The sequence below is a fragment of the Ammospiza caudacuta genome, chromosome 23 (assembly GCF_027887145.1).
Source record: "Ammospiza caudacuta isolate bAmmCau1 chromosome 23, bAmmCau1.pri, whole genome shotgun sequence".
Lineage (NCBI taxonomy): Eukaryota > Metazoa > Chordata > Aves > Passeriformes > Passerellidae > Ammospiza > Ammospiza caudacuta.
The window spans coordinates 8,169,739-8,193,259 of record NC_080615.1 but is presented as its reverse complement, the minus strand read 5'-3'; the positions used below and the strand labels follow the sequence as shown (position 1 = coordinate 8,193,259).

Below are 23,521 nucleotides of genomic sequence, written 5' to 3'. Positions count from 1 at the left end.
CAGCAGCCTGATGGTAAATGTCAGCATGCACACAGCTCCGGGCTGAAATCCTCGCCTTCCCTGCTGCTCTGAGCCCTCCCTGCACCCTCCTGCCCTCCCAGCCACAAAAGAGGAGCTGGAATGCACAGCCAGAGCCGGCTCCACCAGCCCAGGAGAGCTGCTCCAGCCTCTGGGCTCCAGGGAACCGGGCTGAGGATCCTGCCTTGCTCTGTCCTGCGGCAGGGCTGTGCAGAACCAGCCCTCCGGGCCCATCCCTGCCCTGCTCCTGCAGCCTCACCTGCCTGGCCGTGCTGCACCCTGGGAAGCTTCCTGAGGGACGGCAGGGAGGGAAATGCACAGCCCCAGGTGCTCCTGGGCTGGGTTTCTCTGTGGTGCATCCTCAGGGAGCCACATCAGCCCAGCTCTCAGTGTGCCCTCTCCTGTGGCACCTGGAGAGCTGTGCCCTCCCTGCAGAGCTCAGGCTCCAGCCCGAGCCCCCTCTGTGGCCACATTTCACAGAGAAAAGCAAGGCACAGCTCTTCCCAAGAATATTTCTGGACCTCAGAGAAAGAAAACAAAATTCTTATCGTTTGTTGTGCCTGTTGTGCAAAAGCAGAATGCAATGTGGAGATTGTTAACTCACAGTGATGGTGTTTTGTTTCCTTGGCCTGTCAGAGTGTGTGTGTGTGTTGGGATTGTTGGGGGACAGTCACGAGATTTGGGTAGTTGAGTGCTTGGCACATTCAGTTTAGATGTAATGTAACAGAGTGTAATATAGTATAATAAAGTATATAGTATAATATATATATTTTATATATATAATAGAGTATATAATATAATTATATATATTATAAAGTATATAATATAATATAATATAATATAATATATATATTATATATAATAAAGTATATAGTATAATATATATAGTATAAAATAATATAGTATAAAATAACATAATGTAATAAAGTAATTAATTAACCTTCTGATAAGATGGAATCAGATGCATTTTCCCTCCCCTCTTTTGGGAGCAAGAACATCATCTACAGCCCTGCTCTAACATCATCCAAGCATTCTGCAGAAGTCTCGTTCCTCCTCAGCCTCTTTCACTTTCCTCTAAATTGCCAACCGCTTCTCCCAGTTCTCTGAAGCGCCTCACCCGCAGGGCCAGCCCCGCTGTGGCTTTTCCACAGAACTCCCACTCTCCTGCCTTTGGGTCCCGTTGCTTTTCATTGCCATGACTTGCACAAAACACAGTCTGTGCCTTTGGGGGGCAGCTGCAGAGTGGCAGGACACCAGCTGCTCTGCCCTGATGGGGATACACCAGGGCAGGGAAGGGATCTGCTGCTGAGTTTGTGGCAGCTTTTGGCCTTTGTCAGAAAGGGTAAGTCAGGGAAAACAGGAGAAATCTCCCACTTCAGTCCTTTAAGATGGTTCTTCCAAGAGGAGCCTGCATGTCTGTGCCCACCTTGATGCTCTCTGTCCACAGCACTTTTGGTTTCTCTTGCTCTTTTTGTCTGTGTTCTTTCCACGAATTCCCCAGTGGGAAATTCCTCCTGTTGAGGAAAATTGCTCTCCATCACATGAGGGCCCCAGGAAAGCCCTCCAGCAAGCTCTGGGGCAAAGCAGAGCACTCACACAGTCTGCTGGGTGGTGATTTGGGTAGGACATCCCCGTGGGGCCAGAACCCACAGCCATGGGATCACAGCCACACCTGGGGGGCTCCCAGAGCCCTGGGGACAGTGGCAGCCCCTGTGTCACATGGGATTTCCAATGCCACCCCTGTGTGAGGCTGTTTGCAGGACACAGGATAGCCTGGAGAGTCTCACTCAGCCCCAGGAATGGAGAAAGGGGAATTGCAGGCTGAGCCCAAAGGCAGGGAGAGCCAGAACCCCCTCCTGGGGCTGCAGGGCTGCTGGAACCTGGCTGGATTCAGCTGCTGGCAGGACAGGACACGGAGCTGTGCTCAGGAAAACCCCTGTGCCAGGTCACCCTTGGTGCTACCACTCACCTGTGCCCTGCTTTTATCATCTCATTTCACAACAAAGCAGCAGAGGCATCCCTTACTCGTGCTCTCCTTTCTCAGCACAGCCCAGCTCTGCTCAGAAAAGCCCCAGAGCTGTTCCTCTCCTGCTCTGTCGGAAAGCCCAGCCCAGGCTGAGGCTGGCGGTGAGTGGGTGGACAGCAAAGAGAAGTGGAAGTGGCTGCTCGGTGACTTTCCTGACGCCTCGGAGACGTCACTGAGCCGGCCCCTGGGGGAAAAACGAGCGCTCGGCTCCCGCCGGGGCACAGCCCGGCCCCGCTCTGCGCTGCTGCCACGGAGGATGCTGAGCGGCCATGGTCCCCTCTGCCACCGCCCTGGCGCTCGGCCTGGCGCTGCTCCTCGCCTGCCCTACCCACGGTGAGTCCCTCCTGCCGGCTTGCATCGCCCTGCTGGCCGGGGCTGAGCCTCGCAGCGCCGGGTGGGATCCGTGGGATGGGGGATAGGATGGGAGGCACAGCCTGGACACCTTTGCTGGGTGCTCAGTGCTCAGATCAGCGCTTGGGAGCAGGGCATGGCCAGGGCTCCCCGCTCACTGCTTGCCTTTCACTGCTGGTTGGGAGCCCCAGGACACAGTGAGTTGCACCAGCCTCGCCTGTCCCCCCTGGTCCCCATGTCCCCATTGTCCCCGTTGTCCCCATGACGGGCCACAGGCAGTGGGGACATGGCACTGGGCTGGGGGTTGGCCAGCAGGCAGCAGCTGCCAGGGACACCTGCAAGCGAAAATTGTCAGATGTCATCAGCGGGGCTTTTCTGCCAGGTGACAACACGGAGATCAGGCAGGAGGTGTGAAAAAGTCTGGTTTCACCCAGGCAGCAGAAGAGCAAAACAGGAAAGCTGAGTCCAAACAGAGCTGGTGGTGAGCGGCAGGGGATGGGGGATGCAAATACAGCTCCTCTCCTGGGGCTGAGAAGCACCAAGAAACCCCAGCTGAGCTGTCCCTAAAAAGAAAGAGGAAGGAGAAGAGGGGGCTGAGCAAATCCTGGAAGCTGGAAAGAGAAACCTTTGGGGTGGTGGTCAGAGCTGTCACGTCACCCATCACGGGTGAAGCTGCACGAGGCCGTCCCGAGGCTCCTGGGGGCTGAGGTGGGGCAGGGCTGTGCAGCCCCACCTGAGCCCAGGTGTGCCCCACAGGTGAGGAGCTGCCCATGCCCCGTTCTGTACACATCACCACGGAGATGGGCTGGCACCTGCTGCAGTGGGAGCCGGGGCACGGCTGCCCCAGCAACGCCAGCTACGACGTGGAGTACATCGTGTGAGTAACAGCGAGGGGGAGTAACAACAACGGGGCCTGCCCTGCCCAGCCCCAGCTCTCTGCTCACCCACGGTGCTTCTCCCACAGCTATGGCACAGGCATGCCCTGGACAGCCATCCCCGAGTGCTGGAACACCACGGAGCTCTCCTGCGACCTCACCCACTACACCCTGCACCCGGGGAAGCGCTACCACGCGAAGGTCAGGGCTCTGCTTGGGAGCCTCACGTCCGAATGGAAACAGACTGGAAGCTTCTCGCCAGAGCAAGGTGCCTTGGGCTCTGTCTGCAGCCTGTGCTGGAGCTGGGGGGGTCAGGGTGCTGTTTTGTGGAGGGAGTCAAAAACTCTACAACTTTGTGCAAGTTGTAAAGCCGGTTTGTTTATTATTGCAGCGCTGGACGCATGCGGAGGTTACTCTCTTTAAAAGGCATGCGTACCTTTGGGAACTTCAGGTCTCTTTTTACCTCTTGTTCAAATACACATGCATACAGTTTCACAATAGGTTCATACATATTTATTTTTACGGATTTCCCGTGACATTTGCTGCTAGTTCTTTTTTTTATCAGAAAGAATTCTTAGGCCAAGTTGACTTGCTTCTACAGCAGTTTCTTGTCTTTCTTTATTTGTCTCTTCTTGTCTCTCCTTTATCTGTCTTTCATTGGCGCAGTTTTCTCTTTAGCTTAGGCCTTACATACTTAAGATGTATATTTCACCTAAATTAAAATGGATTTCTACTCTGGGGGATTTTTACTCTGTCTCAGTGCCAAGGGATGAACGGGAGCTGGGATATTTCCCTCCCCACCTTCCTGGAGGGCTGTGCAGGGCGATGGGGCAGCCCGAGGGCGGGTGGGACGGTCCCAGCTCAGTGTGGTGCTGCAGGGGCTGGGCTGTGAACAGGAAACAGCCCTGACCTGCCCTTGTGACTGCTCTGCTTCCAGCTGGCCCTCGCCTGGCCGGGCAGAGCCTCTCCGTGATGGGCAACTCCATCCAGGTGCGGCTGCGGCTGCTGCTGCGCCCCGGGAGCATCAGCCCCGAGAACAGCGAGCTGCAGAGGGAAATGAGCCGCTACCACGTGTACCTGCGGAGGACTCGGGACAACCACACGGTGAGAGGAGTGGCAGTCCCCGTGCTGTCCCCGTCTGTCCCACAGGGCGCTGCTCAAGTGGAAAAACAGACTGTTAGAGCAGGGGTGTCGGCAGGAGTAAGTGCTGAGCTTTGTCACAGCCACAGCGGCACAGAGAGGCTTCTCTGCGTGTTTTATGGCAGAGTTTACCAGCTCTCGGGGGAATTCTGGATCTACCTGCTGTCATCATTGTCACAGCACACCCTGGGGACTGTCCCAGGGCACAGCAGAGGAGGAGGAGGAGGAGGGAGGGAAGCAGGAGCTGGAGGCTCCCGGGTTCCAGCCCGTGCTGTTTGTTGCAGATCACGGTGGTGAAGAACAGCACCGAGTTCACCATCAGGGAGCTGTTCTGGCTCACAGAGTACTGCCTGAGCGTGGAGCCCAGCCTGGCCAACATGCCCGTCCCCAGCATGCGCTCTGATGAGCAGTGTGTCACCACCGGCCCCAGGGACAGTAAGTGACACCCAGGGAGGGGGAACCTCGGGATGCTGAGCCCCCCATCCCAGCCTCCTGGCCCTGGCAGTGTGGGGATCCACGCCAGGGCAGCCTCTGGGTGCTGTGTGCGCTGAGGAATCCCCTCTCCCCCTCACCTGTTCACGTCCTCTCTTGCAGGGAGTGCAGAGCTCCTCCCGACCATCCTCAGCTCCTTCTTCATCACCCTGTCCTTGCTGGGGCTCCTGGGGGCTCTGCTGGCCTGTACCTACATCAGGAGACCTGTGAGGACACCGTCTGCCCTGGTAAGGCAGGGACAGTGTCTGCAGGCTCGGGGAGGGCTGGGAGAGGCAGGCACCCGCCAGGGATGAAGCACAGCTCACTCCCCTCTTCCTCTCCCTCCCAGAAGTCCCTCATGAAGCAGAGCTCGCTCTGGGTGGAGCAGGAGCCCCCATTCTCGGGCAGCCTGGATGCAGACCCCATCCAGCAGCTCTTCCTGTGCCACAAGGAGCCCCAGCCGGGCAGCAGCCCTGACAGCAGCACCAGCACAGCCCAGCAGCCCCTGGAGCAGGGCTGGAAGCTGCCAGCATGGCCCAAGGACCAGCTGGGACCCACAGGGAGCAGAGACAGCAGCGGCACCAGCACTGACAGCGGAATCTGCCTGCACATCCCTTCCTCCTCCTCCTCCTCCTCCTCCTCCTCCTCCTCCTCCTCCTCCTCCTCCTCCTCCCTGAGCTGCTCCTTGGCCCCCGAGCCCCAGGGCTACAGGCAGCAGCTGCCCAGGGCTGAGGACAGCGGGGTGGGCTTGGGGAGCCCCTGCCCTGCTGCTGGCTGCTCCTCTGGCAGTGGGAACACCAGCCCAGGGCTGTGCCCTGCCCCTGGCCAGGCTGAAGTGGAGTTCCGGGGGTACCTGCAGCAGTCCAAGGGCACCGTGGGGCCAGAGAGGGCCCCGGGGCAGGGAGAGCCCCTCCCGGGCTGTGCAGGGTCCCTGCAGGGCCTGGGCAGCACTGACACTGCGCTGGACATGGAGTGCTGTGAGCTGGCTGTGGCCAAGGGGTATCTGAAGCAGTCCAACCCCGAGCATCCCCTCACACAGTCCCCCTCTCCCTGGAGAGATCCTGCCTGTGACTTCTCCAGCCAGCTGGGGCCCCAGGTGCCCACCCTGCTGAGCTGGGCAGCCCCAGGGGCTCCGCTGACCTCCAAAGCCAGCCCTGATCTGAAAACTCCCTTCGACCTGCACATCTTCAACAACACTGCCTTCCCAGGGCTGCTGCCCAGCCTCGGCTCCAGCTGGGTCCCGCTGCCCGCCCAGCCCCTGGGCCAGCTCGGGGGGGACAGCAAGGACAGCCGCCTGTGACCCTGGGGCCACCAGCCTGGGCTGCGACCCAACTACCTCGAATGCCACTGGATAAGCTACTCCTGACCTGGATGTGCACGGTGCCAGCCGTGAACCAGCAGCACCAGCTCAGCCCCTGCTGGGGCTGCTTTGTCCCAGCCCTGCTGGGGGCACCCCTGCAGCCACCCCAGCTAAGGGGACACAGGGATGGGCTGTGCTGGGGGGCTCATCCCCACCTCCTCGGGACACCAAGGACACACCCAGGGCACCTCTGCCTTGCCAGCACGGGCTGCAGGGCCACTCTGGGGGCTGGGCTGGTCCTGTGCTTCCACTTCCCCCTGTCCTGGGCCACTCCCGGTGTTATCCCAGCCTTTCACAACACAGAGACTGAGGGCAGGCTGACACCAGCACCCTGCTGCTGGCAGCACGGGGCTCCTGCCCTGCCTGACCCCAGGGATGGACCCAGAGCCCTTCCTGACCCTACAGAGACCCCTGGGGGAGCCCAGGGCAGCATCTGGGACGCACCCACAGCCCCTGCACAAGCCAGGGCACTCCTACCCACACTATGGTCTGTGTTCTGCCACTCTCGGACACAGATGCTATTTATTGCATTTCATTTGTAAATACAGAAAGGATGTGTTATTTATTTGGTCTATTTGCCTGTTTATCCTCTCCTGAGGCCAAGCTGAGCTGTCTGTTTCCAGATTTGGATGTTCTCCATCAGCAGGACGCAATGTGCCTTTGCCTCGTGTGGGGAAGAGAATTTCCACGTCACAACTGGGAAAATGGAGAACCAAGGCAGGTCTCCAGGAGTTCCTGGGGAATTTGTGGGGGCAATCACCAGAGGAGCAGCAGGGAAAAGGAGCTGGGCTGCTCCCAGTGGTCCCACAGGGATGCACACCCCATGGGACAGCCCCAGGGAAGGACAGGAGGACAAATCAAACCCAGGGGTGGAGGAAAGGTGAGAGCCAGGGCTCTGCTCAGCAACGTGGTGCTTGGTCAGAGGTTGGGCTCCGTGACCTCAGAGGTCTTTTCCAAACAAATCGATTCTGTGAACAGCTGTCGTCAGAGTGGAAACAGGGTGAGATCACCAGCAGCTCCTCCAGGTCTCAGGGAAGTTTTTCCAGAAGTCATTTCCAGGAACCTTCAGGATGGAAAACCCTCCTGGGGGAATGTAGTTTTCAGGTGAAGGGTTTTTTGGGTTTCTTTTCAGCTTTCCCAGTTCAGGCAGGAAAAGGGGGCTGATCCTTTGTGTTTCCTTCTCTTACATCTTGCATGGCACTGCTCACACGTGAGATCCATCCCTGCATCCCACAGGGATGTGGAGGGCACTGGGAGCCTCCTCCTGCCCCTCCACTGGCCCCATCTCTTCCCCTCTGTGCATTTTGAGGGTTAAAACTTTTTGCTTTCTTTTTATTTTTTTACAACTTCCTCTGGAAAACGCAGTCATCAAAAACGTGGCTTTTTTTTTTTTTGTTTTTCTTTTGAACGCCGCTGACGTCGGGCCCCACGGGCGGATCCTGCGTCACGCAGGACTCTGCTGGGTCCTGCTCACACTGAGGGCTCCCAGCCCCCAGCAGCTGCATTTCCTCTTCCCCTGAGCAGCCAGAGGTCTCCTTTCAAGCCAGGAGAAAGCCGCAGACCACAGGGTTCAGTTTCGGTGGCCGAGAGCACAGCTGGTCCCTCTGAAATCTGAAATTTCCCTGGAAATCCCACTCTGTCCTCACTGGTTTCCCTACGCACACAGCCACGTGGCTCTCGTGAGTTTTTCCTTTTTCTTCTGAGAGAAACTTGCAAAGAAATGGTGCCAAGGTCCCCCCGTGCCTCACCAGCCCCCCTGGCCAAGCAGGGCCCCTCTCTGTGGCCACAGAACCTCCCCAGGGCTGTTCCTGTGCTCCAGGCACTTCACAGCCCCTTGTTCTGCTGAAAATGAAGGCAAATGGCACCAAAAATCCAGGAGGAACATCCACAGGGGCTTTCTGAGGTCTTTCCTTGCACTGGGAGTGTGAACAACCAACTTCCATCCATGTGGGTGCAGGTACTGGATGGAGGAGGAGGAGGAGGAGGTCTGAGACAGATTTCCCATTTCCTCTCGGTGTTTTCTGCAGTTGCACCAATGCACTCGCCCAGTTCTGGGGCTGCTCCTCAGCTAGTTCCCTGAGGAACAGCCTGGTGCCAGGGCCCTGGGTGTGCAGGAGGCTGGTAGGTCTCTGAGCCGTGGGGAACGTGCTGTTTTCTGCAGGATGCTGAGGAATCCTGGACAAAGCTGCATCCTCTTCCTCCATCCCAAGCACCAGCGCTGGCCCAGGCACCTCCTGTGCACTCATGGCTGCAGGGACCCAGTGAGGGAACTGCAGGTGGAGGAGATGCCCAGGGAATTCGTGGAGTTTCCCTCTCTGGAGATGTTCCAAACCCACCTGGGTACGTTCCTGTGTCACCTGCTCCAGGTGACCTTGGGCACAGGGCGGTTGGACCAGAGGTCCCTTCCAGCCCCAAGGATTCTGTGATCCTGGGAAGATTTTTCATCAACAGAAACTGCACCGTGGCCATTTGGGTTGAAATCCAACAAATTCAGGGGCTGTTTCTTACAGAAGTGAGAACGGAGGAATTCCCCCCGGGCAGTTTTGGTTGCTTTTTCTGTTGGTGCTGGGCTGTGAGTGAGAGGCAGAGAGGGGAAGCTCTGCAGGAGCAGCTGGGCTCCAGCCCCATCCTCTGTGCCTGGGACAGCAGGAAAGGAAACACAAACCAAGGCCTGTGGGGGAAAAAGCAAACCCAGAGCTCAGGGAAAGCCTCTGAGCCCCAGAGCCACGGGCAGGACTGGAAAACCTCGGGCTGTGCTGAGGAAAGCTGTGATGCCCAGGGGCTGCCAGGCAGCACAGAGGCTTTGCGGGGGACAAGGGGATGTCCTTCTTACCTGTTCAGCAGCCCAGCTCTCCCCTCACGGCCTCTGGCTGTGGAAGGGCTCGTAGGCACTGCCCGAGGTGCCCAGCGAGCCGCTGATGCTGAAGGGTGGCACCAGCTCCAGTGCCACCGAGCCCAGCCCGCTGCAGGGACAGCACGGGGGTCACCGAGCAGCAGACCCTCCTCCTGCAGCCCCTGCCAGCAGCAGGACTGGCTGGGGAGGGGCTGTGGCACCCTGGCACTGCACAAAGGGAGGTGCCAGCCTGCCCTGGTCCCCCCATGGTGTCACTCACCTCGAGTGGTAGAGGCTGAAGGCAAAGTCAGGCCCTGGGGAGGCACGAGGAAGAGGAGGGAGAGGAGTCAGAGCCGTGTGCTGCTGTGAACCCACGTTTGCTTTGCTGTGAGGGGCAGGGTGGGGACAAGCAGCAGGAGAGCACCAGGACGTTGCTGTGCATCCTCCTCCTCACCCCAGGGTGCCCCCAGCTTTGCCCTGAGCCCCCTGCACCAGGGGTTCCCATCTCCCGTGTTCCCCACACCACAGGCCCTGCAGCCCCGTGCTCTGAGCCCCCTGCCCTGTCCCCCACCCCCCTGTCCCCTGCCCCATCCCCCCATTCCCTGAGCCCCCTGCCTTGCCCTGTCCCCCCATCCCTTGCCGTGTCACCCTGTTCCATCCCCCTGTCCCCCTGTCCCCTGCCCTGTCCCACTCACGGCGCTGGCAGTGTCCCCGCCGGTACCAGCGGATGAAGGTGTAGCCAAAGCTGGCCAGGATCAGCAGGGCCAGCCCGATGCCCAAGACAACCCCGAGGACCCTGACGGGCTCTTGTCCTGGAAAGCAGAGGCAGGAGGGGCTGTGCACACAGACCCCCGGGAGGCTGCGGGTCCCCATTGTCCCCTGCAGGGTCCCCATTGTCCCCTGCAGGGCACAGGACAGCCGGGAGCGGGGGTACAACCCTCCGGCATGAGCTTTCCCCACTGCAGGGTTGCCAGCACCGTGGCACAGCCATGTCTGCTGTCCCCAAAGCCCCATGCCGGAGACGCCCGCTGTCCCCAGGTGGGACGGTCGCTGGGAGCGGAGGTGGCCACCCTGACCAGGCCGTATCCCCACCGCTCGTGGGGCGCTGCTCCTTTCCTGGCGGCGCTGGAGCCATTCCTGGGCCGGCAGTTCCCTCTAGAGGATGCTTCGGTCAGCGCCAGCAGCGGCTCCGCCAGCGCCGGGCGGGGACAGGGGCGGCCGGGGCTGTGCGGGATCTGTGCGGGATCCGTGCGGGATCCGTGCTGCCCCATCCCTGCCCTCCGGCAAAACCCAGCACCGATCAATGCCCCGGGGCTGCCAGGGCACCGAGGGGCCGGGCACAGCCCCTGAGCATCGCTTCCTGCGCGGACAGCTCTGCTGGGCACGGCCAGGCGGGCACAGGGGGTTTGGGCACGGCCAGGCGGGCACAGGAGGTTTGGGCACGGCCAGGAGGGCACAGGAGGTTTGGGCACTGTTTGCAGCACGGCCAGGAGGGCACAGGGGGTTTGGGCACGGCCAGGAGGGCACAGGGGGTTTGGGCACTGTTTGCAGCACGGCCAGGAGGGCACAGGGACGGGAATCGATGCGGCACCGAGGAGACAGCGGAAGGGGATGACCTAAGAGCGGCTAAATTTAGGCAGATGCCAGCGGAGTGAGAACATTTCCCCTGTGGTCGCGGTGTTTACACGGCGAGCGCGGCCCCGGCGCGTCCGGCAGCCCGCAGCGCCCGCTCCGCCTGGCGGGACGGACAAACAGCCGCGGAGCGCCGGCCACAGCTCCCGGGGATCGCGGGGAGGAGCGGGACCTGCCCTGCCCTTCCTTTCCCTGCCAGCCGGCCCTCCTGGCACGGCTCAGCATCCGTGGGTGGCCAATGTGCCTCTTGGGGCAGGGGCGAGCGGCAGCGCCGGGACCCCCGAGAGGGCGAGGCCAGGGAGCCCCGGGACCCCCGGACATGGCAAGGTCAGAGAGCCCCGGGACCCCCGGACATGGCGAGGCCAGGGAGCCCCGGGACCTCCGGACATGGCGAGGCCAGGGAGCCCCGGGACCCCCGGACATGGCAAGCGAGGTCAGGAAGCCGTGACAGCCCCGGGACCCCCGCACAGGGCGAGGTCGCGGAGCTGTGACAGCCGTGAGTCACGGAGGAGCCGCGGGGCCGGAGGAACGTGCTGCAACAGCCTCCCTGAATCAGCCGGCTGCCGAAACTGCCCCGTCCCCACGCCCACGGCCCGTGGGAGGGTGACGGCGCCGTGCCCGGGCCCTGCCCCGTGCCCGGTGTGGGAGGCGTCCCTGCCCTGGCACCCTCGGAGCAGAGGTGCCCACATCCTTGGGCACGGCTCTGAGCAGCGCTGCAAGGGCGCAGCACCCAGCAGTGAGCCCCAGCCCACGGGGAGCACGGAGGGAGGGCAGCAAAGCACTGCCCGTGCCGTGAACAGCCCAGATCTGTCCCCTGAGGGGGGCAAAGGCACCCGCTCACCTGTACAGGGTCCATGTCCCACTCACCTGTACTGGGATCCATGTCCTGCTCACCTGTGCAGGGTCCATGTCCTGCTCACCTGTATGGGGTCCATGTCCTGCTCACCTGTGCAGGGTCCATGTCCTGCTCACCTGTATGGGGTCCATGTCCTGCTCACCTGTACAGGGTCCATGTCCTGCTCACCTGTACAGGGTCCATGTCCCACTCACCTGTGCAGGGTCCATGTCCCGCTCACCTGTGCAGGGTCCATGTCCCGCTCACCTGTGTGGGGTCCATGTCCTGCTCACCTGTATGGGGTCCATGTCCCGCTCACCTATGTGGGGGTCCATGTCCCACTCACCTGTACGGGCGTCCATGTCCTGCTCACCTGTACAGGGTCCATGTCCCACTCACCTGTGCAGGGTCCATGTCCCGCTCACCTGTGTGGGGGTCCATGTCCCACTCACCTGTGTGGGGTCCATGTCCTGCTCACCTGTATGGGGTCCATGTCCCGCTCACCTATGTGGGGGTCCATGTCCTGCTCACCTATATGGGGGTCCATGTCCCGCTCACGTGTGTGGGGTCCATGTCCCACTCACCTGTACGGGCGTCCATGTCCTGCTCACCTGTACAGGGTCCATGTCCCACTCACCTGTACTGGGGTCCATGTCCTGCTCACCTGTGTGGGGGTCCATGTCCCACTCACCTGTACGGGCGTCCATGTCCTGTGCCACGGGAGCTGCTCTCGTTATCCCAGCCTGGAGCTGCTGCTGAGCCCCGTCTGTGCTGGAGCCTGGCACGTCCTGCCTGTCCCCTGTCCCCTGGTGACACGGCTGCCTCCCTGCAGCGAGGCTGGGCTCCAGTCCTGGCCCACTGGTCTGACTGGTTCTCGGGGAGAAAGCAGAGGAGCTGCAGCAGCCACGACCGAGGGCACAGCGCCGTGCCCAGCCCGCCTGCGTGGGCAGCTCTGCCCTCACACTGCTGCAAGAGGCTCAGCTGGGAGCACTGGGAGTACTGGGAGCCCGAGGAGCAGGGACAGCCCGGACACAGGTGTGCCCAGCCCGAGGGACAGCCTGGACACAGGTGTGCCCAGCTCGAGGGGCAGGGATAGCCTGGGCACAGGTGTGCCCAGCCCTGTCAGGGTGCCCGAGTGGCCGTGTCCTCTGAATGCCACCTCCCAGCACCAGGAAGGGGCAGAGGCCCACGCAGAACCCAGGCTGGGTGGCTCAGGGGACAGGGCAGGACAAGGGGGACCCTCAGCAGCTGTGCCCACTCAGACACATCCCAGAATGAGGCACTTACAGCTCTATTGGGTCATCTCCAAGTTCCAAACCAGAGCTTCTCTTGGGAATCAGCTCCTGGTTGTAGAAAGAGGGAAAACCTCCTGTGGCTGCAGGGAAAAGTGACAAAAGTGGCTGCAGGGAAAAGTGACAAGCTGTGACCATTAACAGCTGGAAACTGGGTGGGATCGCTCCTTGCCTTGGACAGGACAGGGATGGGATGGGATGGGATGGGATGGGATGGGATGGGATGGGATGGGATGGGATGGGATGGGATGGGATGGGATGGGAATGGGGTGGGATGGGATGGGATGGGAATGGGGATGGGCTGGGGCTGGGAATTGGGCTGGGGCTGGGATGGGGATGGGATGGGATGGGATGGGATGGGATGGGATGGGATGGGATGGGAATGGGGATGGGATGGGATGGGATGGGATGGGATGGGATGGGATGGGATGGGAATGGGGATGGGATGGGATGGGATGGGGTGGGATGGGATGGGATGGGATGGGATGGGATGGGATGGGAGGGGGTGGGATGGGAGGGGGTGGGATGGGATGGGATGGGATGGGATGGGATGGGATGGGAATGGGGATGGGGATGGGGATGGGGATGGGAATTGGGCTGGGGCTGGGATGGGGATGGGATGGGATGGGATGGGATGGGATGGGATGGGATGGGATGGGATGGGATGGGATGGGGCTGTGTCCGTGGGACTCAGGGATGGTCACTCAGCCCTGGCCAGCCCAGCCTGCCCTCTGCCCGACCCCAGCAGAGCCAGATGCCCGGAAGGCTGTGCCATGCCCAGGGCAGGGAAGGGTGACAGTGGCACTCCAAGAAGCACAGCCCCGGAGGCTTTGGGGCTGTGACACAACACCTGCAAAGCTCAGCTGCAGCCTCAGGGCCTGCGGGTCCCCAAGGGAGGACTGGCTGTTCCTGCCATGGCTCCCGGGCTGCTCTGCCTTCCATGGCAGAACTGGGATGCTCTGGGGAGGCTGCCAGGACCTGCCAGGTGCACCAAGGCCTGCCCAGCTCCCACTGGTGCAGCCCGTGAGACATTTCTCAAGCTGAAATCTGCCACAGCAGCACAGGGCCCTGCATCCCTGGCTGCACATCCCACATCCTCTGGACATCCCACACCTCCCAGGGGGGCTGGAATCTCAGTGTGAGTGTGGGGAGGGTGCCCCTTACTGCAGAGCCACAGGAGCATCCCTGGCCAGGCTGTGCAATGGGCAGGATCCTGCTGGCAGGGCTGGGCTGGCACAGCTCCCTGAGGAGCTGCAGGCCGTGGGTGCTCTGCCACTGGCAGCAGCAGCAGGGCCATTGGGAAAGCTGCATTTCCACGGGAGAAGGGGGTAATTAGCTGCATTTCCATAGGAGAATGGGGTAATTAGCTGCTCTACACATCCTGCACGCCCAGCACCTCCAGCATGAGTGGCAGAGGGCACCAGCAGCCTCCCCCAGCCCAGCCCGCTCCCTGGGCACCCTCACCCCCTTGGGTGCTCCCTCCCATCCTGCCGGGCTAAGGCAGACGACTCCATCCCAGAGGGATTGGTTATTCCCGGATAATGACAGATCCACCACCCTCAGCCATCCCGAGATCACCCCACAGCTCTCCTACTACTGGACAATCGATGAATCACTAACTGACTCTCAACCCTCCAACTACGATTTATTAATCTAGTTACAAAACAACGAGTAATGCCCCTAGACAGAAAAGGGCACCCCACGGTGCCCCCCTTGCAGCCTGGGGTCAGCTCCCACGGGCACCCCCTGCCTTCCCTTAACTCCCCCAGCCCTGGCAGCCGTGACCCGGCCCCGGCGGGGACACAGAGCCCGAGTGACCCAGAGCACAAACTCTGCTCCTTTCCTCCTCCACCTACTCGAACCTCGCTTTGACAGCAGCCCCGCGCAACGCGGAAGAGCCGCACAAGGAACGGGATGGCCCTGGATCCTCTTATCATCAGGAGGAGCAGGAAAAATCAGTCCGTTCCCTCCTGATAAGCCGCTTGGTGACAGCAGCCCGGCAGGTGAGTCACCTGCGGTGCAGATGCTCGGGAGATTAGCGCAGGTGATGGTGCTGCTGATAGACCGGTGTTGTATTACCATACAAACCAGAATTCCTGTTTCACAACTCCCCTTGTGGGTTTTAAGGAGGGCCGGGGCGGCGCTGCCCCAGTGCGAGCGCGGCGTGGGCACGGAGCGGGCACGGAGCGGGCACGGAGCGCAGGGCACGGGCTGCGGAGCACCGCGGGCCGGCTCCAGGGCAGCCGCAGCCTCCGCGGGCCCGCACCGGGCACAGCCGCGGTCATTCTGCGGGCAAAGGACCCCGCCGGAGCTGCACGGACATGGTGAGTCTGTGGCAGCGCTGCCCCCAGCCCCGGGATGGGCACCAGCCCCACGAATACCCCGTGCCCCCAGCCCGGAGGGGTGCTGAGGGGATGGAGCAGCCAGAGCCAGGGAGCTGCTGCGCCCCAGCAGCCAAGGAAGGGTTTTCCCTGTTCCCCACAACCCTCCGTGGCTGGGCACGGAGCTTGGGTGCCAAGGAAGGGTTTCCCCTGCTCCTCACCTGGGCACGGTGCTTGGGTGCCCCCAGCTCTCTCTCCCACATTTCTGGGGCTGCCTTTCCCTTTCCCGGCCTGGGGAACAGACAAGCAAGGCAATGCCCCCCATGCCAAGGGGAACAGCACCTCCTGAAGGGTCTGATCCCCCTCCTGGGCACTGCCCGGGAGAGAGCCAGGCCCTCCCAGCCCTCAGTGCCTCTGCCCAGCACCGGGGACACATCTGGGCAGGTAGAGCCACCAAAGCCCGGGCAGTCCCTCCCTGGCAGGGGGACACTTCCCCAGGAGGGCACAGGGGTATGGCCAGGCTCGCCGGGCACTGCCAACCCCCCAGCAGCAGCAGCACAGCTGCACATCAGCCCTGCAGGGTGGGGAGCTGCCCTGCAGCGCCTGCACACACCCACGGGGTAAATCCCCCAGCCAAGGAGCCACCCTCGCAATCGCATCGCCCTGAGAAGCTCGGCGGGGTGAGGGAACGGCAGCTGCTCCCGAGGGAGGGACAGAGCCCGCAGCACACCCTGCACGGATCCCGGCTCACAGGGGGGAGAGGCTCTGCAGAACTGCACGGCCCCTGCACTGGCACGGGCACGGCTGGGGCTGGCACGGCCACGGTGCCACGGAGAGCTCAGGAGAGCGCAGCAAGGGAGCTCAATCAGTCACGGTAGCACGGAGCTCTGCAGGAAATAATGGGTCTCACTCCTGCCCTGGCTGTGGATTTAACCAGTGCAGCTCCTGCTCGTGCTGGGGCTGGAGAGGAGTCACGGAGAGGCAGCCCCAAGCTCTGGATCCCTTTGGTTCTGAGCAGATTCATGGACTGAAGAAAATGCAAAAAAAAACCCCAAAACCCAATAACCACCCATCTCATCTGCATCCACACCCGACCTGGTGTCTTGGAAAGGAGCCCAGCAGGGGATGAGGAGATGGGGACAGCTCTGGGCAGTGTCTGACGTGATGGGGACAGCTCTGGGCAGTGTGGGGACAGCTCTGGGCAGTGTCTGACGTGATGGGGACAGCTCTGGGCAGTGTGGGGACAGCTCTGGGCAGTGTCTGACGTGATGGGGACAGCTCTGGGCAGTGTGGGGACAGCTCTGGGCCCTGTGGGGACAGAGGAACAGCCGTGCTGCTGCAGAGGGCCCTGCAGGATCCATCCCAACCCGGCCCGTTCCCACAGGGAACCGTTAGGATCCCATTATCCAGGAGGTGCCCAGCCCAGGCCCAGGTGACACAGGAGGTCAGCATGAGGCAGGACCAGCCCCACGTGCCCTGGGCTGGCAGAGGTTGGGGCAGCATTACAGAACTCCCCAGCCTCGGGAGCTCTTCCCTTCTCTGCAGAGAGGTGGCTCAGGAAGGGCAGCGAGGTGGGAGATGCAGGACCCACGTTCCCTGCCCACCCTGCCCTCCTGCTCCAGCAGCTCCCTGGCACCACGAAACAGGTTCTGCACCCCAGAGCCCGTGCAGGGGTGGGGAATTGGCACAGGCTGCCCGCACTGGGCACGGGTGCCAGCTGAGCCTGGCTTTGGGAAGGCTGCTGGCACTTCCTCAAGGAGCCAGACCCCAGCATGCTGGGACACGGCCACACGGCACCAGGCAGGAGCCAGCCCTCCCCTGCACAGGTCACTGCTTGTCCCCAAGCCCCAGCCACGCTGCAGGGACACGGCAGGGAGGTGACAGCTCCTGGCTCATGCAGCCGGCCTGCCTTTGCGTGCCAGCCCAGGGATAATGGCTTGGCACTGGCTGTAAACCCTGCTGGAAGGGTGTGTGTGCATGGCTGAGCATGCCCTGGCACCGTGACCCGGGCACAGAGGGCTCCCCTCTCCTCTGACCTTGGCACACAGCCCCAGGGCCCCCACACTGGGATGGCACAGGGACCTCTGCTCCCCTCTGGTGTGACAAACATCTCCAAACTGTGCTGCTCTTGGAGCAAAGGCTCCCAAACCCTCCTGGATCGTGCACCTGGACCTGTGGGTTTATCACAGCGGGTTTAACCCCCCTTACCTGTGCTCATGCAAAATCCTGGTCTTACCTGTGGTGGCAGAGCCCAGCAGCAGCAGCAGCAGAGAGGAGCTCGCTGGGGCTGGCAGGGAGCAGGCTCAGCGCAGCAGGGCCACCTTTCCAGAGGGCTGCTCTGTGGCACGGCACAAGCACGGCTGGAAATCACGGAGCAGACACCGGCAGTGCCCACCTGAGCCTCCCGAGGGGGCTCCAGCCCACCCACCACGGGCTCACAGCGCCTGCCCGCCCATGGCCGGGGTTTCTCGTAGGAGCAGCTGCTCCAGGAGGACAATTCTGAGATAACTCCCAGCAGCTCAAGCGGATCGGTGCCTGACTCATCCCCCGCGCAGCCCCGGCTGTGTTTACCCCGTCTCTTAGCAGCGGCACAGCCCTCCCCGCCCTGGGAGCGCAGGTTCCCCTGGCTCGGGCTGGTTCCTCCGGTGTCCCTGCGGCCCGGCAGGAGCACCCGGGCTGTGCCACCCCCTTGTGACCCTGCCGGAGCCACAACCCCCCCGTGGTGACGTGCCCTGTGCCACGGCCCCGCAGGCGTGTGTATTTTGACTCAGGGTGTCTCTGCTCACCGGAGAGCGCCTCTTTCGCAACACCTGTGACTTTTCAAGCCTCAGGTGTGTTAATGACAGTAACTCTGTGCCACTGGGAGCCACTTACTGGAACTGCACAGGTGGTGTCTATGGGAACACGGCGGCGGGTGACCCTGGGTGACCCAGAGCTGGGTGTTGTCACCGCAGCAGCACAAGCCATTCCTGGCAGCTCTGAAGTCACCTCAGGTGAAGGTCGGGGCAGTGTCCCTGCTCATCCCTGCTGCCCTCCCTGGGCTGTGAGCTCACCACGGGGCCAACCACCCTGGCTACAGCTGCCTCTCCAACCTTCCAGCTGCTCTCTGAGTCTCAGCTCACGACTGTTTTCCTCTCTGCTTTGCAGGACTCGGCCTCGGAGCGGCTCAACGGCAGAGGTAACACGGCTGGGAGCTGGGGGGGATGAGAGGTGCCAGGCTGAGCCTGGCCATGCAGGGCCATGCCCCTCTGTGTTACAGGTCCCTAAATGAGGTGCCAGGCTGACCTGGCCGCTCTCCTCTGTGTTTCAGGTCCCTACACGAGACCCAAATCCTCCAGGCCATCAGACTCCTTCAAGCGTGTTGGGATCCTCGTCCTGGCTGTGGTGCTCACCCTGGCCTGCCTGGTGGCCATCGGGTTCCTGGGTACAGCTCCTGCCCTCTGCCCCTCCTTCCCCATGGCCAGGGCTCGGCCAGCACAGACCCAGCTCCCTGCCCAGGAGCTGGGGCTCAGCACTGAGCCCCCCTCTCCCCGCAGTGAAGATTTACCTGGACCACCACTACCTGTTCTGCAAGCAGCCCCTGAAGCTGGTGCCGCTGAAGCAGGTGTGCGACGGGCATCTGGACTGTCTGCAGGGCGAGGACGAGGCCAACTGTCCCCAGTGGTTCTCCGAGGGGCCACCAGCCGGGGGTGAGTGCAGGACACCCCATCACAGCTCGGGGGGCCGGGCTGCTGCGTCCATCCCATGCCAAAGCTGACTGTGTGTCTGCCTGCAGCCCGTGTGTCCAAAGACAGATCCATCCTGCAGGTGTTCCAGAGCCACACGGACACCTGGTCCTGTGTGTGCCACGACCACTTCACCCCGGCGCTGGCCAGAGCTGCCTGTGAGCAGATGGGCTACAGCAGGTACCTGGCTGCTTGCCCTGCTTCCCCTTTCCTAAAAGCTGCTCTGGAGTGGGGCTCTGCTGCTCTGTGAAGCACTCAGAGCTCTGCACTAATGGTTTCAGCCCGTCCCCAGCACGCAGAGCACTCTGTGGGTGCCCAGGAGCTGGCTCAGAGCCTGGCAGCCTCCTGTGAGAGCAGAGTGCTGTGCCCAGCTCTGTCACAGCCCGTGGGCACCCTGCCCTGCCCCTGCCCTGCCTCCATGCCCCCTACCTGCAGCCCTGCCCTCCCCAGAGCAGCCCAGGGTGCCAGCACAGCTCACCTGGGGAGCAAGGCTCATCCCTTTTAAGATGGGTTCTGGTGTTTGAGCCACTGCAGGAGCCCAGACTGAGTCAAACCTGGCATTTTCCAGGTCCCAACAGCAAGGAGCCCCCTGAGTTCTCCCAGAGCCACCTGCTCACTCCTCTGCATGGCAGGGAATTCTCTCCCCTCCCTGTTCCTGGGCTGTGACATCCCCACTTTGGCACCCCTGTCCCACAGAAGCCCCTTTTTCCTATGGGGTCCAGTGCCTGTGCTCCCCCACACCTGAAGCCCTGTCCCCCCATGTCTCCCAGCACCCCAACTTTCCAGGGCGTGGAGGTGAGCGCGGGGCAGCCTCTGCCCCCCCGCGAGGTCGTGCTGAGCAACGGGAGCCTCCAGGTGCTTGAGCCAGGCAGGTGAGTGGGGACGGTGTGCACCCCATCGGGAGCCTGAGGTGGTGCCTGGCAGGGCAGCCAAACCCAGCTCTCTTCCTTCCTCCTGCAGGAAATGCCTCTCGGGGCTGGTTGTGTCACTCTTTTGTTCCAGTAAGTACCACCGTGGTGCCCGGCCCTTGTGGGCACCGGGGCCTCTCTCCTGGCACGGCCCCGTGGGAATGTGGCTCCATCCCAAGCCCGTTCCACGGTGTTTGCACGAGGAAAGATGGATTTAATTACTGCTCACCTCATTACACCAGCACAAATCTCCCAGCAATGAAACACCTAAGGGAGGCTTACCCAGCTTTACCTTTACCGGCAAATTACCCTGATTAAACTAATTATCAGTTTAATTATCCGGGGGGCTGGAGCAGGCAGGGGGCGGCTGGACCCTTTCTAACAAGGCTGGGCATGAGGGGTGACAGCAGCGCTGTGGGGATGAGGCGCTGTGGGCACGCTGCTGTCCCTGGCCTTGCCGTGTCCCCGTGTCCCCACAGACTGCGGGCAGAGCGTGCGGACCCCGCGGGTGCTGGGGGGCAGCCCGGCCGCCATCGAGGCGTGGCCCTGGCAGGTGAGCCTGCAGTACAGGAAGGAGCACATCTGCGGGGGCAGCATCATCGCGCCCGGCTGGGTGCTGACGGCCGCGCACTGCTTCAAGTGAGTGAGCACCGCCCGCAGGGTGCTGCTGGATCTCCTGCCAGCCTAGGCCTGCTCCTCCCATCAGCCATGCCGAGCTTAGCAGTGCACTCCATCCTATGGTCAGGCTGAGCTTCCAATCCAAAATGCACCCTGATTGGGACACTATGGGCAGGAACTCAATATCTGCTATGAGGTCACCCTAGCAATTATCCTCATCTCCGCTGTCCTCCTCAGCGGTAACTGCACCCTCAGCACTCTGGCAATCACCCAGGAACCTCTGTACCTTATTTTCTCTATAATGTGATACCTCTCTATGCTCGCTGAGACCCACCGACCAATGGGGCTGGCAGGGGGCTCTGGGGCTGTCCCCGCAGGTGACAGCAGCGCTCTCTGTGCACAGGAACAACCCCATCATCCAGAGCTGGCGTGTGAAGGCCGGCTCGGACCTGCTGTCGGGCGCTGCCACCATCGCCGTGGAGAAGGTGTTCCTGGCCGAGGTGACCCCCGCGTCCCCCAAGGACAACGACATCGCCCTGGTGAAGCTGCGCTCCCCCGTGCACGACTCAGGTGGGCCTGGCAGAGCCCTGCCCTGGGCAGGGGTCGCAATGTCCCCTGCTGGCTGGAATGGCGATGCGCAGTGTGGCACCGAGTGGGTGCCCAGCTGGTGGCTGTCCCCAGCCAGCCTGGGCCCCCCTCCCATCTCCTTTCCAGACAGCACCAAGCCCATCTGCCTGCCCTACTTTGATGAGGAGCTGGTGCCGGGCACCCCCCTGTGGGTGATTGGCTGGGGTTACACAGAGGAGCGCGGTGAGTGGCACAGCCCGGGGGTGGCAGGGACGAGGCAGAGCGCCCAGCAGGAGCAGAGGGTCCCTCTGAGAGGCCGTGTGTCCCCCAGGGAAGCTGTCGGAGCGCCTGCAGCAGGCTGAGGTGGAGCTCATCGACGCGCAGAGCTGTAACCTGGCCGCCTACCACGGCGATGTCACCGACAGGATGCTGTGTGCCGGGCTGCCCCAGGGCGGCGTGGACACCTGCCAGGTGTGGGGCAGGGCTGGGCAGGGGCTGGGTGGGTTCATATCCACCTGTGCCGCAGCTCCTGGGAGGGAAGAGCTGCTCTGGGCACGGCTGTGGCTCTGTGGGGCCATCCTGAGGGTCTGTCCTTGCCAGGGGGACAGCGGCGGGCCCCTGCTCTACTCGGGAGGGCACTGGCAGGTCGTGGGCATCGTCAGCTGGGGCCAGGGCTGCGGCACCCCCAGCACACCTGGAGTCTACACCAGCGTCCGTGCCTACCTGGACTGGATCTACGCCGTGCGCAGGGTCAGTGCCGTCCTGCAGCTCCCTTCGCTGAACTGCCCCCAAAGGGACACTTCTGCTGCTTTGCTCTTGTTCTGGCCGCCCTTCCAGAGCCCTCAATGCCCTCTGTGCCTCTCTCTCCCCGCAGTCGGAGCTCTGAGACCTGCCGGAACAGGTCGCTCCTCGCCCCCAGCCTCCCCTCCCACCCTCTGCCCTGGCTCTGGCAGCAGCAGGGCCACGGATCTCCAGCCACGGAAGGTGAGCAAGGCTCCCAACGCCTCGTGGCAGCTGTGATTGAGGGTGCCAGAGCCCAGCCAAGGAGGCAAAGGGTGACTCGGAGTGGCGGCCACTGAAGGAATCTCTCTGGCCCCAGCTCCCTTCCGGAGGAGGATTAATTTATTGCCCTGTGCTGACCCCGCTGTGGCAGGATGGCTCCTGGGGGGCCAGGCTGCTGTCAGCTCGCTCCTGTTGTACAGAGAGAAATGATGTTTGTGCTCTACACCCTCCCCCCATCCCCATTAAAGGAAAGGATTTGTTTTTCACTCAGCCTCCCGAGACTTCCTCCTGCTTCCTCGCAGGATTATTTTACTCAGCCACCCTCCAGACCTAAACAAACACCCACAGCAACCCCAAACACCGGCGAGTTTCTCTAGTAAACGTAAACTTTATTTCATTCAAGGCAAAGCTAACTAAACCTCTACAGTGCAAAGATGTGCTGTAAGTCATCACAGAGCCCGGCGCACACCCCCCTGTGCTTACCCCCAGCTTCCCCCACGCAGCTTGACCTGTGCTTGGACACACACACGTGTCTGTGGCAGCACACACCTCAGGGTGCCCCTGCAGCCCCCCCAAAGCCCTGGGGGCAGCAGGGACCCCGCTGGTGCTGGCACAAGCCCCCAGGGCAGCCCGCTCCCCCGGAGCACCCGTGTGATCACGGGGTCGCATTCCCAAAAGTGCTTTTGTGGCCGTTTCCCAGCGAGCCACAGGAGTAATCTGTAGCAGGCTTCACAGAGCTTGGGAAAGCTCCATGGAGGCTCCCAGACCATCCTGCGTGGCTCGATAAAAAGGCCAAGATCGAAGCTTTATTATTGTAGTAACCCATGCATAGTGCAGCATTGCATATCCGGCGGGAAGTGGAGCCGCGTCCACGCGCCGGCTAAAAAAGGCCCAACAGGTCAGGACAGCTAAAAATAGTCTTTAAAAAACTCCCTCCGTCGCCTCCTCGCTGTCCTCCCCCGCGGGAGGGCTCCTCAGGGTGGGCTGGGGTCTCTCGGGGTGGCTGGGAGGTCTCGGGCTCCTCCCAGGTGGTGCTGATGGTGTCACAACACCTGGCACAGGGCACAACACCTGGCACAGGGCACAACACCTGGCGCATCACAACACCTGGCACAGGGTGGCACCTTCCACCAGGGGCTGTGCAGAGCCGGGCAGGATGCCCCATCCCTCCTCAGAGGTAGCTCAGACTGTCCCCAGCATGCAGGTGGGGACACTGAAGGACAGATTGGGTCCTACAGACCCTCAGGGAGAAGATCAGGTCCTGACTCCCACTTGCCTGTCTTATCAACAGCCAAGGGACTGTCCCCTGTCCCCCAGTGCCTGTCCCCTGTCCTGAGCACACAGCCCTGCTCCAATGGGTGTCCCCAGGCCCAGCCTGGGCTGACCAGCCCGCTGTGCTCCAGCATCTCCAAAGAAAGTAGCACCCAGCCTTTCCTTGTCACCTTGGCCACCAAATCCTCACCTGCTCCCACTCCAGCGCCTCTGCCAGGGCACCCCACAGCAAGCCATGGCTCTGCTGAGAATCCCAGTTTACTGTGGGGCCAGGG

At 61.9% G+C, this 23,521-nt stretch overlaps 2 protein-coding genes across 2 annotated transcripts; both read left to right on the top strand.

Annotated features, from left to right (window-relative positions):
- Positions 1-2,313: 2,313 nt before the first annotated feature.
- Positions 2,314-6,181, top strand: IL10RA (interleukin 10 receptor subunit alpha). The gene is made up of 7 exons (XM_058819176.1): positions 2,314-2,377; positions 3,152-3,272; positions 3,360-3,538; positions 4,208-4,374; positions 4,695-4,845; positions 5,005-5,129; positions 5,231-6,181. The coding sequence occupies exons 1-7, from the start codon at positions 2,314-2,316 to the stop codon at positions 6,179-6,181; spliced, it is 1,758 nt and encodes a 585-aa protein (XP_058675159.1).
- Positions 6,182-15,002: 8,821 nt separating this feature from the next.
- On the top strand, positions 15,003-22,187 carry TMPRSS4 (transmembrane serine protease 4). Its single transcript, XM_058819114.1, has 13 exons — positions 15,003-15,157; positions 18,302-18,332; positions 18,465-18,578; positions 18,691-18,843; positions 18,930-19,059; positions 19,650-19,751; positions 19,840-19,880; positions 20,267-20,426; positions 20,809-20,975; positions 21,120-21,215; positions 21,304-21,443; positions 21,573-21,722; positions 21,847-22,187. Exons 1-13 carry the CDS (start codon positions 15,155-15,157, stop codon positions 21,856-21,858), a joined length of 1,299 nt encoding a protein of 432 aa, XP_058675097.1. The 5' UTR covers positions 15,003-15,154; the 3' UTR covers positions 21,859-22,187.
- The last annotated feature ends 1,334 nt before the right edge of the window (positions 22,188-23,521 follow it).